At 35.8% G+C, this 13,979-nt stretch overlaps 2 protein-coding genes across 3 annotated transcripts; one reads left to right on the forward strand and one right to left on the reverse strand.

Annotated features, from left to right (window-relative positions):
* LOC110722810 (G-box-binding factor 1-like) lies at positions 1-7,748 on the reverse strand. Of its 2 annotated transcripts, none has more exons than XM_021902119.1 (12): positions 7,486-7,748; positions 3,766-3,854; positions 3,577-3,627; positions 2,895-2,981; positions 2,716-2,805; positions 2,427-2,590; positions 2,064-2,118; positions 1,844-1,892; positions 1,519-1,733; positions 1,097-1,174; positions 900-1,025; positions 1-487 (listed from the first exon to the last, which is right to left on the reverse strand). In XM_021902119.1, exons 2-12 carry the CDS (start codon positions 3,823-3,825, stop codon positions 407-409), a joined length of 1,056 nt encoding a protein of 351 aa, XP_021757811.1. In that variant the 5' UTR covers positions 3,826-3,854; positions 7,486-7,748; the 3' UTR covers positions 1-406. The 2 variants fall into 2 exon arrangements, with proteins under 2 accessions (XP_021757811.1, XP_021757804.1); XM_021902112.1 differs by having other exon boundaries at positions 3,766-3,889; positions 7,486-7,747.
* A 1,499-nt stretch (positions 7,749-9,247) lies between these two features.
* LOC110722827 (probable NAD(P)H dehydrogenase (quinone) FQR1-like 2) lies at positions 9,248-13,540 on the forward strand. Its single transcript, XM_021902130.1, has 2 exons — positions 9,248-10,608; positions 13,016-13,540. The coding sequence occupies exons 1-2, from the start codon at positions 10,046-10,048 to the stop codon at positions 13,236-13,238; spliced, it is 786 nt and encodes a 261-aa protein (XP_021757822.1). The 5' UTR covers positions 9,248-10,045; the 3' UTR covers positions 13,239-13,540.
* Positions 13,541-13,979: the final 439 nt, after the last annotated feature.

Raw genomic sequence — 13,979 nt, forward strand, 5'->3', positions numbered from 1 at the left:
TACCCTAAACCTTCTATTCTGCTCCGATTCAGCTTACATTATAATCAACGATCAATATAAGAAGATTAAAACTTCCTATGTCAAAAGTTGTACAATAGATTTGTGAAATCATCTTGGAATTCAGAGTAATATAATAAAATACACACTTTGACCTCTCTATTACAGAAATCTAGCTGATAACTTATCTTTATACAGTAGTTCTACTCAAACGAATGTGGTTGTGCGTTAACTGAAATCCATCTTAGCATAAACCCGGAAATCACAAATCACATAACAAGCGTTATCAATGACTAAAAAAAAAGAGAAAAAAAAAATGGTATAAGCTGTGTTAAAAACTGAAATCTCCCCTATTTGTTTTGTCAGATATTTAAGCTGAGCCGAAGAAGTACTAATCTAAGCTCTCATTTCAGCTATCGGCCTCACCAGAAGCATTGTTTTCTCCGAGGCTTTGTAAGCTATCCGGTCCACATGTCTGGGTTAGCTCCTCCTGTTCAATACCAAAGCATTTAACTTTTGTATACAAGTCTTGGAATCAAGAAACACTGAAATAAACAAGCATAATACGTATGCCATCTACCCCTGATAATAGTAGTGTTTGATTTAGGGTCATTTTTTTTGTGTGCTTTTACATCTCTACCATACCAATACTTCGAACTGTGTGTTAAGGGTTATGTCGTACGAAGTATATGGGAATTATAAAATCTAACTGTACTAACTTCGTAAAGGGGCTTTAATTTTGGGATAGACTAAAATAATTTTGTGAACTGCAAAGTATGATTTGGGACAGAAATACTACAATAAGAAGAAATGTGGACAATGGTTTTTGAGCATATCAAAATGCAAAACCAATGTGTTTAACAGATGAAGTTGTTCAAGGAAGCTGATGCATTTTGACAAACCTTGATAGAATTGTTTTCAGAAGTCAACTTCTCGCATTCAGCAGATAACCTCTGGAGCTCTTCTCTGAGGCTGCTATTTTCATTATTCAGAGACTCAACCCTTCTTTGCAATTCTTCACACTCAGCCTAGAAAGACCAAAGAATTTCAGAAGCCAGCAGAAGTTATATGAAAGGTAGAAAATACACAAAGCCTATACCTGCTTGCGCAACCTTGACCGCCTGGCTGACTCTCTATTAGATTGTTTACGTTTCTGCCTTTTAAGTTCACGCTCATCCTGCCAAAAAAGTTGGTCAATAAAATGAATGAAAAATCATGAAAGTATAGTGTTTCCCTGAACTCATAAACGTAGTTCTACATTCAAATTTACATTCAAGCTCAAGCTGTTCTGCAAAATGTACCATAGAGGTATGAGGTGTAATTAATCAATTGAATTAATAAGACAACAGATTAGCTATTTGCTGCAAAACAAGTCCATTTTTATCCCAATGACTTCTTTTCAAAATGAAGCATTTAAAAATCACAATACTTCAATTTGCTTCTTTTAATAAAGAATATCAAACACAATCACGAAGCAGAAAGGGAACTAGAAATTCCAGCGGATTTGAAATCAAAACATACTTGGATCCATTGGTGGTCAGGCATAAGCCCTTCGCGTCCAACCATTGCCGGAGCTACTGCAGATGCTACTCCAGTATTAGGTCTCAATTTAACTCCACCAGCAGCAGAAGTATTCCACAAATCCATGCCAATGTTAAGATTAGTAGCAGCAACCACTGGTTTTCCTGGCACTGAACCCTGAGCTGCATTCCCTGAGCTATTTTGTGCATTAGCCCCTACAGAAGTTACCCAAACTCAAAATGAGATGTCACATTTATGTGACTTCAATGTAAGCGGAAACTAAAAGGAAAAAAGATGTTAATCAAACATAGTTTATAGCATATACCATCTTCAAGCATCAGATCGAAACTTCCTTTCTTAGTCGCAGAGTTTTCCTGGACAGAAGAACTAGCTAAGTTTAGCCTAAACACTAGATCAACAACACAACAAAGTCCAGAACATGTTACAGCTCATATTAATCCAACAATTAATACTAGATAAATTTTTCCTTTGAATTCTATACTCTCCCTGTATTGAACTAGAAAGAAAAGCCAGTAAAGACATGCCTGCTGATTGTTGTCATCACTACCATCTGATGAGCCTTCACTTCCACTTTCAGCGCTGTTATACAATAATAATTACAACATTAATGAAAATATAGAGAATTGGAGTAGCTTGAATGATTAGCCTTAGGCCCCATTCTTTTCACATGCTTTACACTGAGCTTCAATTATTATAACAGATCAATGATAATTATCGAGTATTACAAATCAAAACTAACTGCTGATGGATAAAAATCATTTTTGCTGATTAGAAACAATTAAGCTGAATTTTCTGAATACTTCTTATTTCACAGTTGAAGAGAACAGAGCCTTAGTACCAAAATATTGTTAGAAATTCACAAAAATATTAAAAAAAAAAACACCCACCTCTGCGAGGCACCCTCATTTCCAGAGCCTGAAGTTGCTTTGCCAGTTTCAACAGCCTTTTCATTCCCCATGCCGGAATTTCCTTTGGATTTTTTTGCAGAATTCTGATCTTTTACATCCAAGTTTTTTCCTTCTGTTTCCACAGCAAGAGCAGGATTTGGAGTCTACAAGAAAAGATATGGAGCAATAAGTGTCAATCATCATTTATCGACCATCTACCTTCAATTACCATTTCATATATCATCACTTTAATTTCTCATTATTGGTATTGTTTATACGTCATAATTACCATTGCCATATTAGGATGAGCATAAACGCCACCAGGAGGATATAAAGCTGGGTAAGGGACTGGAGTACCATAAGGTGGCATCATAGGGTGCTGTAGAGGGACAAGCGTCCATAATTGTATTAATAAAAGTATAAATTTAGAAACTAGGCACAAAACCGTGGGACTAATGGCCGACTTACCTGTCCTGCCCACATATAGGGATGAGGTGCTGGAGCTGCAACAGTAGAAGCAAAAAAAGGAGGAGTAGCACCATTGCCATAATATGCCTGCAATTATTACAAGTTAATATGAGCCAAAAACCTTTCCTTAAACCCTCAAATTTAAAGGAAAAACAACTGTCACTGACTTGTTGGGTATAAATGCTATATCTAGAAGGTAAATAAGAAATTCAAATATTAAAGACTATCGTCACATGATTTCCATTATAGAGTCAAATAAAACATGGGGCAATTTGAACTTTTCCTGAGACTTAAAAATGACATTATGCTGGATCAGAACTTTCGAGTCAGGTGTACTAAGCCACTAGAGTACATCAAAGACCAAATTACAGATCATTATTTAAATAACAAAATTGCTAAATCAAACACAAGAAGAGACTCGTTCGCTGGCAAGTAACAAGTGATGGAAACAAATTGCATATATTACTAAAACCATTACTGCAATCATACTAATTATTGGAATGTCTTGTTTCCTATACCTCTTATAATCGTAGAGAAAGAGTCAACAACTTTCAACCATTCATGATACCAAGATGAACAACAACAACAAAAGCCTTAAAATAAAAATGAGAGAACGAGGCAACAATTATAAAAATGAGAGGACAAGGCAACAATTAACTTTTTTTTTTTCCAAATCACAAACCTGCATGGAACCTGACCAATCAGGATATGATGGCACTGCCGCCTGAGTCTCCTAGAAGGATAGGGGAAAAAAACAAGAATTGAGACTGGCATTAGGCTATATAAAAAGTAAAAACATGTTAGAAAGAGGTAGGAGAAAAGAAAAGAGTGTCAGAAAGACTTGGGAAGAAGATAGAAAGGGAGAGAAAACCTGTGCTGAACTTGTTGCTTTTGAAGGCTTGGAAGGTGTCTGCTCCTCGGCTGCCCCCATTTACATAGGTCCAATCACCACCAGATCCACCAAGGACTAAGCAAATATTGAGAGGTACAAAATCCTAATAAATGTGATATGACAGATCAAAACCTATCCGATGAGATGCATCATACAAATATTGAATAGTAATACAATGCAAAAACCATCAAGAATCACATACTTCCCTTAAAGAGAAATTTGAATTCGCATAAACAGGAAAATTAATTTGTTATCGAACCAAATGCAAAGTTAGAAACCGAGATCAACTGGACATGGTCACAATGACACAAACTTCAAGTAATTTTTAATCCTAAATTTTGTAGCTAATTCTAAACACTCTAGCAAGTGTTCACAATAGAAATTACTAAGGCGGAAGGACTAACAAATGATGTAACTGTTTTACAGAAGCAGGAAATTGTCCATAAAGTGATACAATGTACCAAAACTAGGAAAATTTAAACTAATATATGAAACTACGCCTATTTTCACTCTTAAAATTGCTATGAGTGATAAAATGGTGTTTGAAACTACAATATATCAATTAATCCAGTCATCAGTTTAAAGTGGGCTTGTCATTCTACAACATATCATCTAGTCCCAACTCCCAAATGAGCAATTAGGATCAGGGCTCAAGTAAAAGAAAGTTAAGTAGCATCCAAGCAAGAGTGATCTAGCCTATGCCAAACCAGTCAAAGAATCACTCTAGCTGTTAATCCAAGAAAAAAAAACTATCAATAAAGAGGGAAAACTTAAATCACCGCAGGATTGTGGAAAGGAATCGGTGATAACATTATCCAAACTTTAAAAAAAAAAAAACTTGGTCTCGAAATCATACATTATCCAATCTTTCTTTTGAAAGGGATATTCCACAAAGACACACACCCAACTCTACCTCATTAGTATGAGGTTCCAAATAACTAGTTTCCTAACAACATTAAAAACTCATATAACTAATAGTGCCAACAAAATTTTTTAGTAAATTTCTAAGAACCACCTACTTCAGAGACACTTGTGAATCTAAAGATTGGACTCCCTAAGCCAAGCTACCGCCCTTATAAAGTAGTGCCTAAAATGTACTAATAGTTATCTTAGCCAAGCTAAATGCCTATACAGCAGCTTTGAGTAAAACCTTTTGCTAGCAAAAATTTGTAATTTATTCTCCAACCACAAGTATTAGAGCAACTAACCAAAATATGGTAAGTATGTTGAGGGCAATATAATTAGGGAATAAAAAATGGGTCTTTTTAATATGGCATTTCAGTGGGCCTAGGTGGAAATTTTTATACACCAAGCTAGCCCAATGCTTAGATATAAACCATCTAGGATACCTAAGAATCCCAGACTGCAATAGGATCCTTATGGTTGTAGTTTCACTTGTCGGGTTATCATAGCTACCCTAACTCAGATCCATGCCAAAGAAGTGTTAGCCCAACCAAAAAGATGAGTTTAAATGATGCCACCAATATCCTCATTTAAGCTGTAGGAAGATCAAAAATCATTGATACTCAATAGATAGGGATTATCAAAGAGATTAAAACACCAAAATCCGGCAGATAGACTATATTCACCATTTTATCACCCTTTTGGAAATTTTTTTTGTACTTGTTAGGCCAGTCAACTGGGGAGACTAGAATTAAGGTTATCATTGTTCCTGTGAGCAAGGGCTAAGTGCCAATGCTTCACCTGGAATCTCACCAATTGGATCAATGGTAACGGTGGGATATTCACTATCTCCAGTACAACTTAACTTGACTATCACATCAAGAATGGGAATTCAACACTACAGATGTATCATATACCTATATTCAGAGCTACTCGTGGACAATTAAGGTTCTGCAGACAGAACACAGAAGTGCATCCTCCTACGGTATATAAAAAAATAAGGAATTCTATCTACACGGTTAAAAACAAGGAGGCTGCCTTTTAATAGGCCAGCGCAAGCTAAAGACCTCAAATCAATCTCATAAGGGTTAGTTAACAAGCCTTCAACGTCGATTAGTCAAACCTTCACGTTCTATATGGGAATGTGGGCATCAAAGGGCAACCCCTTAACTTAGAAAAGAAGAAGTGCACAACTGACCACCCCCAAAAAAATTTAAATAGAAAAAATCATAGTAAAAGTTCACCATGCTATGAGGAACAGATAAATATATAATCAGTCTCAAACATTGGGTCATTAGAAAACCTTAATACCCTAATAACTAAAATATAAAAGCAGTCAATCCATCAATCAAAGCCTTAATCCCATAAGTGGACATGAACCAAAAGTGATTATTTCGTATAATCATCCTCAAAAATCTTCCCCTCCATCCCTTACGATCCAGTACAGGTAGTAGAGGAACTTTTTTAAAAAATATAAATAAAAAAACAGCAAAAATAAATTAAAAAAGCGATCAGTACAATGCATTTTTAATTGAAATATGGACAAAAAAAGGGAAGAGGCGAAGATAAAAAGTCATTAAGAGAAGCTTTAATACTAAGAAGCAAAGACTTAAACCTATTATCTTTTACAGGATGAAATCAAGATATAACAAACCACCCCACAACTCCGGGCTAATAACAGTCATTAAGACTTCAACGAAAGAACTTTTAGTTCACAATCACCATTGGATTCAACACTGATAATTATCAATTTTGATGTTTAGAGAGAAATATGAGGAGCAATGATGTAGATAGCATCACCCCCACTAAACTAGCTATTATCCTCTAGGACCACTACAACACTCCAATATGTTAGCACCTATCATCACAAAATCTTCAAACTAAACCATAGACAACACTCCTATACGTTAGCACTTATCATCACCAAATCTTCAAACTAAACCCTATTCATCCATGGTTTGTGACAAGGCACAACGGCCGACAAACAAAACAAGTAAGAGATCTAAAGCAGTGTTCCATTTATTCCTATAACTAAACCAGCAAACTTACAAGTGATTGATGATTAATGAAATACCAATATGTAAACAAAGTTTACCTTCGAATTTCCCTCACAAAACTAACCTTACAAAGCAAATATCCTCCCTTTCATCCAAACACAAAACCCTCAATAAAGAGAAAAGGAAATTGTCCTAAATTAATCCGCTTAGAAGAAGATTAGCTTAGATCTAATTACAGCTGAAATATGGAAAATTTTACTTATTTTAGAGGATAAATTTAGTTAGAAAGCCTAAATACTGAAATAATGGTTGCAAATATATATCTAAACAGAAATATGGGAATTTTACCATGTAAACTCTTAATATCATTAATTCATTATATACCTAAAATTGCGAGCTTCTTAATTCCTCATATAATAATACTATCCTTTTTTCTCTCCATTTTTCTTTCTTTTTACTCAACCCAGTAAACCCAGACATAATTCAATCCCTTCAAAACCCGGATCAAACCCGAATACATCAATTACCCTTTATGACTCTCCCTAAAACTCTACACCAAAAAAAAAACCCACAAATTCAACATACCCAACAATTAAAATTCTCAATCTCAACCTTCAATTCCACAAAATAATTGAAATTTGTCAAAAGGGGTTAATTAAATTACCAACAAAAATTAGATATTTCTCAAAGCATAAAATAATCACAAAAAATAAACATAATTAAAGGGAAAACCAAAACAAAAATTAAGAGAAATCCCATTAATTAAAAATAAAAATAGAAGAGAGAGAAAGGGAAGTACCTGAGAGAGAGAAAGTAGGCGGGCAAGAATTAAGAAAGAAGGTGTGAGTGAGGTGGATGTCCAACTCGGATACAACAAACCTTGGTTTTTATTTCATTTCTGTCTTATTTCTAATTAAAAATAAAATTAAATAAAAAAAAAAGAAGGATTTTTACTGGAAAATTATAAAAAGATTGGATTTTTGAAGAAGATGAAAGAAATGAGAGTAAGTTAAAGGGAGTGAACTGAGTAAGTGCTGCAGAATTGAAGTTGGTTGGTTTTAGACTTTTAGAGATAGAAAGAGAAAGTTTAGTAGGGTTTTAAGGGATTGACACGTTGAAGAGGAAGGGGATTACAGGTGTCGAATTATGAATGGATAAGAGTGTTGAAAATGAAATCCATGCGGCTGTATGACTCATCTTTGTTGATGTTTGCGCAACTGATTACAATTTAACTTTATTTTATTATTTTTTGTTGTTGTTATGGTTACTCATTGTCACTTATTTTAGAGTTTTGGATCTTATCTACTTGTAGAAATTGTTTTAAATGTAAATTATTTGCTAATTGTGTTTGATCTTAGTTTTTGAATTTGAGAAAGATACAAATTTTGTCATCTATCTTGAATATGGTGTATTTTGATTATTTGGGGGGTTAATTTAAGTTGAATTAAAGATGACATTGGATCGTGTTTGATGTTATGTCAATAAGTTGGTAAAACTCAATAATAATAACAAAAAAAAAAACAAAAAAAATAAAAATAAATTGCCACTAAAGTTGAAGGATTTGCTTACGACATGGCCCATGTAAATATGTAATGGTCATGACGGGCCATGTTGTGTTTACTTAACATAATTTTTGTGTTTTTGCCGTGTTAATTTGTATTGTGTTGTGTCGTGTCATGTTGTGTTTCTTTAACAAAATAATAATAATAATAATGTGATCACATGATGCATTGCTAACCAAAGTATTTTGCACTCTTGCAGTCTTGCCTTGTTTTTCCTCCCTTGTCTAATTCTATGTGTTATGGGTTTGACACATTCACTTAGGGGATGATATGGGGGTTTTCTGGTGTTGAACTTGACATTAAGTGGTTAGGGATTAGGTACATTCACTTGGATGTTGCTCATGACTAAAGTGATTAAGTCTCGTACTTTTGTAGATATGGACGACGAGGATTTAGCTGTTGATAAGTGTCTTTAGAACGACAACTTTGTGAACAAGTTTTAGGAGAGGGTTGGTGAGGTGAAAAGAATGATATATAGAGTATAAATTGATGAACATATTGATCGCACTTCATGTGGATTTTGTTGTGGAGACTTATCTTCCCGCTCTTATTGACAACATGAGGTGGATATAGAACAGATATAGCAGGCTTGTTTCTAAAGCTTTTTTTTTTCTTTCAGTAGTATGTGCTAAATTATGAAAACCATGATAACTTAATGTTACAAGAGCTAGACATTTTGTTTACTACTTATGCATAATACTAGTTTTTGAATTTAGGAAAAATACAAATCATGTTAGTATTTCTAAATGTGTTATGAAGTATGTATGAGTTTTCAAGATTAATTTAGTTAAAGTAAATATGATATTGGGTTGTGTCGGGTGTGTCTGGTGTTATGTCAATAAATTAGCCAAAACACAACATATGACATATTATTTTTTGCCTCTAAAGTGAAGGATTGGCTCACAAGTCACAACATAGCCCACGTGATGGTTAACATGTTGTGTCTACTTAAATTTGTGTTTTTGTATTGTGTTGTGTTTGTGTCATGTTGTGATTTTACTTTTTTTGTACTTCTAATTATATTGTGAAATTCTATTGTAGAAATTACCAATATTTTAATTTTCATAAATTATTAGAAACAGACATCTTAAAAAGGGAAGAAAGGAGTATTATTTAACCCCTTATTACAATTACGTATACACTATCACGGTTCACTAGACCCCATAACTTTCACACATAGATTCCCCACTATTCCTCGCCCTGGTCCTAACTAGAGGTTTGCTTAAGTGACTTTCAACATCACAAGGTAATTCATACTTAACTGCTTAAACTTCAATCAAACAAGTTCTACTAAAATGCAATTTGTCTATACCTATAGAAAGTAAGTTCAACATCCAATCTCAAAGGCGATAAGAAAAAAAAAAAAAAAAACCCTCCCCAAACTTAAAATAAAGACAGATTCTTCTATACCACAACCCAATCTAAATCCGAACCTAAAAGTCAATCAAACTCCACTCGTCCCAAGATCAAAATACCCAAAATGTGAAAATGGGTGTACTATCAACGACGTCAAAAAGCATTCTCAGCTGAAATAACTCAATTTCAACACTTTCAACCGAAGAGACCGAACCATCCGGATCTTCGCTGTCATCTTCTTCCTCCTCATCATCCCCAATTCGTAATTCACCGCGTTTCTGGCAATTTCATCAAAGTCAAACTCACCCTTAATTTCTTCAACTCAGTCATCATCAAACTCCCATTTTCTCTCTCCTCACTCTCCAAATTCACCCACCATTTTCGCTCCCTTTTCTTCCCCAAATAACAACCCATCAACCATTTCTCTCTCCTTTGACTCCCATGGGAAAAGGCGGCGGTTGCGTCCCCAGCAAGAAGAAACTTCCCGACGGCGTAACAGCCGCCGGAAACCGCCAACCTCCGGCACCAATTGACGGCAACAAATCCCCAGTTGAAACCTCATCTTCTGACCCAATCCCCACTACCCAAAACGACGCCGTTTTCGACCCCAATCCGACCCGAATTCTGAAGGTGTACATAGTCTTCTACTCGATGTATGGACACGTGGAGGGATTAGCGAGGAGAATGAAGAAGGGGGTTGACGCCGTTGATGGGGTTGAAGGGGTTTTGTATAGGGTGGCTGAGACATTGTCGCCGGAAGTATTGGCTCATATGAAGGCGCCGTCGAAGGATGATTCTATACCGGAGATTGCGGAGGCGGCGGAATTAGCTGCTGCTGACGGGTTTTTGTTCGGGTTTCCGACGAGGTATGGGTGTATGGCGGCGCAAATGAAGGCATTTTTTGATTCAACGGGACAATTGTGGAAGGATCAAGCATTGGCCGGAAAACCTGCCGGATTTTTTGTTAGTACCGGTACTCAAGGCGGCGGGCAGGAGACCACTGCGTAAGTATTTGGAACTTAATAATGTTGATTGCTAGAAATTAGTTTATTATGTTTTGAGGAATTGAGATTAGAATTTGGTTATTGTCTTACAATTGTTTAATGTGTTTGAGTTTAATTGATTGTTAAGAATGCTTTGATGGTGTTAGGTTATGTTTGATGTGAGAGGCATACTTATTGGAGTGTTTGACTTGGTGGAGTTAATGACTTTATGTTGATATTGAGCAATTGTTTCTATGTTAAGAACAAAGCTCATTCACAAGTGCTTGGTAATTTTTTATGTTGTTAGATTATTGCTGAAGAGATTATGCAATGATAGAGAGTAGTGTGGCTTTATACATAAAATTTTGTCTGAAAATGCAAGAAGTATTTGAAGAAATTTGAGCCTGTCCCTGAGTGATCTGTGCAGGAGATGTTAAAAGAACGACCCTGGTATGTAATCAAATGAGAATATGAGATTGGTAGTTAGCTTTTACCTTTCGGTGTAGAACAAACTTGGGTGAATCACTGTCCTCCGGACGTTTCACCTTATGTACTCTTGGGCGCTTTGTCCATTAATTAATACACCTGTTGGTTTTCTCCCCAAAAAAATAAAAAAAAATGAGCTTGGTAGTTCACTGTGTGGATTGTTTCGCTTTGGTGACATAATTCCTAGGGGATTTTGGCTGCTGTAGTCATGAAGGTTGGCTTCTTTGTGGTCCCATTATTTTTCTTAATGGGATGGGTGGGATCCTAAAATATATTTCTTTGAGGGTGATTGAAGGGAGCTATGTATTTATGTATGTAGTCACTCCTATTGACTTTCACATGAAAGTCAGAAGTGGCTGCCTCTTTTATTTTATTTTTTTGCTTGTGAGTTGTGGCTTTCCTTAGTCACCGTTTACAATTGTCTAGAATCTGAGGTAAACAAGCACTACTACAACAACATAAAATATCAATTTTGACTGAGTTCCAGCATGACCAAGAAGTAGAATACAATCATGAAATGCGGGATTGAGGTTGTCACCCTTCCCAATCCCATATTTTGATCAGTTTTAACACTTCTCTTTAATAGGTTGTTCAATACAAGAACCTTTTTTTTTTTTTTTTGATTGTTTTTCTTACAACTCTCTTATCTGGTTAAAGATACTCCTAATTCACCTAGGATGTATCATATGAGTGTAACCTTTGTAGACCAGTCTGAAATCAGAATGGGCTCGTTACATGAGAACCAAATGATTGGGGATTACCAAAGAGTTTATCTTTATTTGAATAAGAGAAACCTTAATTTATGGGGGATTTAACTTCCAATTTCACCACCAGAAATATTATGGATCTGTCAGAGGCCGCAGAGCCTGCTGGCATGACTTACCATGGAAGAGTCATCAACTTTACACTTCCAGGCTTCCTCCAACATTAGAAAAGAAGACTCCATTTGCTATAGCATATTGTATAGTTTGTAAATCAATATGATTTGACCAAGAGAAAGGGGACTAAACTACCAGTGATGGAAGTCAAAGCTAAGCCAGAGATTTACTCAAACCACCGATATCTTAATTATTGAGCCCCTCTTTCTCTACTTTACTTGATAAACTAAGTTAATCAATGAACTTTTCCCATTGCAGGACTTTGAAAGATGTTTTTGTAAATGCAATACTGGTGTTGAGTTTGTTATTTTAGGCAGACATTTTGCATTATACCAATCTTTCCATGATGTGGCAGTTCATAGATTTCTCCATTTTTTTTTTTGAAGGAATCCAATTGTTTAATGGAAAGTGAGATATGATCTGATGATTCTGACTTTCTGCTTGAAATTTAGCTGTTAATTTGAGTTACCCTGTCAGGATGGAAGTCACTTAAGCAAACTTCTCAGGTTCACACATGCTGATGATTCTCTTGTTGGGAGTAGGGCGAGGGATGGTGGGGAATCTATATGTGAAACCTGTGGAGTCTCATGGTGTTAGTGAATACTGAATTGTGATGAGGGGTTAAATGATAGAAGAATTGGAGAATGATAAAGGCTGCAGATTAAGTAATGGAGGGCAGAGGACAGGTTGATGTTGAGATCTTAAGGGCATCATTGCCAGTTTGCCACCATGTGAATTTTGAAACTGAGGTTGAACACTTTAATAGAAAAATAAACAAAGGCAGCATATAAAATGTCTCTAATAGCTTTGAAGATGTTGTTTTATAGTTTGATCCTGCTTTTCTCAATATAGCCATTACCAGAACTTGATGTTCGGTCCTGTGTGTCTCTACTGTGATATATTTATTTTCTTTGCTTAGGAAACAATTGGATGGTTCCTGTCAGAAAATATGTTGTATTGTGTGGACTGACTTTCTTGGGCTGGTTGAGAGATTAAATACATTGTACTAGCTTGTTATTTAGTGTACTTATCCAGTTACCTCTTTCTGCCATCTGTTTTTGCAGTTGGACAGCAATTACTCAATTGGCTCACCACGGGATGCTTTTTGTTCCTGTTGGGTACACCTTTGGTGCTGGTATGTTTAAGATGGACACAATACGCGGAGGTTCTCCTTATGGTGCTGGAGTTTTTGCAGGAGATGGCACTCGAGAACCTACTGATACTGAGCTAGCACTCGCAGAGCACCAGGGCAAGTATATGGCTGCAGTAGTCAAGAGGCTTGCCTAGCCTTGATCTTCCTCCATCATTCAGGTTTCTGTCACATCCGACGGATTCCAAATGATGTACCCCTTCAGCTGAAGTGTATATGTCCCATTTATTTATATTGATATTTTGGTTTTCAGATATAGCCATCTGGCACTGCATAGAGTTATAGGGCTTTTTTCTTTTGTCTTGTTTCTTGCTGATGTTATTATATTTTTTCTTTTGATGTATTCATGGAGTAAAGTTGGTGTACATGTTTCAAACTCAGTACTCAATTATTTGATTCGATGATGGCATAATAAGAATGTCACAGTTTGCAAAATTAATTTTAGCTTTCTTTTCTTTCTGAGCTTTAATAGTTTGAAGTTGCTGATTCTATTTGTAATTTACTTTCTTATACTTATAATGCTTTGCTTGCATATTTGTTTTGTTCAAAAATACAAGTATACCTGAACAATAGTTAGCAGTATTGTTGCTCCTTGTTACAAGGCGCGATTCTGGAGCATTGAATGCGTACTTCAGTAGTCCAGTATAGTGAAGCAACAAGGAGTTATAGCCCTGCAGACTTCCCTACCAATATTTTTGCATTCCACCAATGCCATAACCACCCACCATACATAAATGCAAGAGTCAAAGATGAGATATGCTGAATGTCTTTAGTTGATAACCGATAATGTTCTATGCACAACAATGGTTCCTTGTGCATGGTACAACTAAAGGTTATTTCATTGCCCATGTGCTTGCACCTTGTGAGCACATAAGCAA

The sequence above is a fragment of the Chenopodium quinoa genome, unplaced genomic scaffold, assembly GCF_001683475.1.
Source record: "Chenopodium quinoa cultivar QQ74 unplaced genomic scaffold, ASM168347v1, whole genome shotgun sequence".
NCBI classification, from domain to species: domain Eukaryota; kingdom Viridiplantae; phylum Streptophyta; class Magnoliopsida; order Caryophyllales; family Amaranthaceae; genus Chenopodium; species Chenopodium quinoa.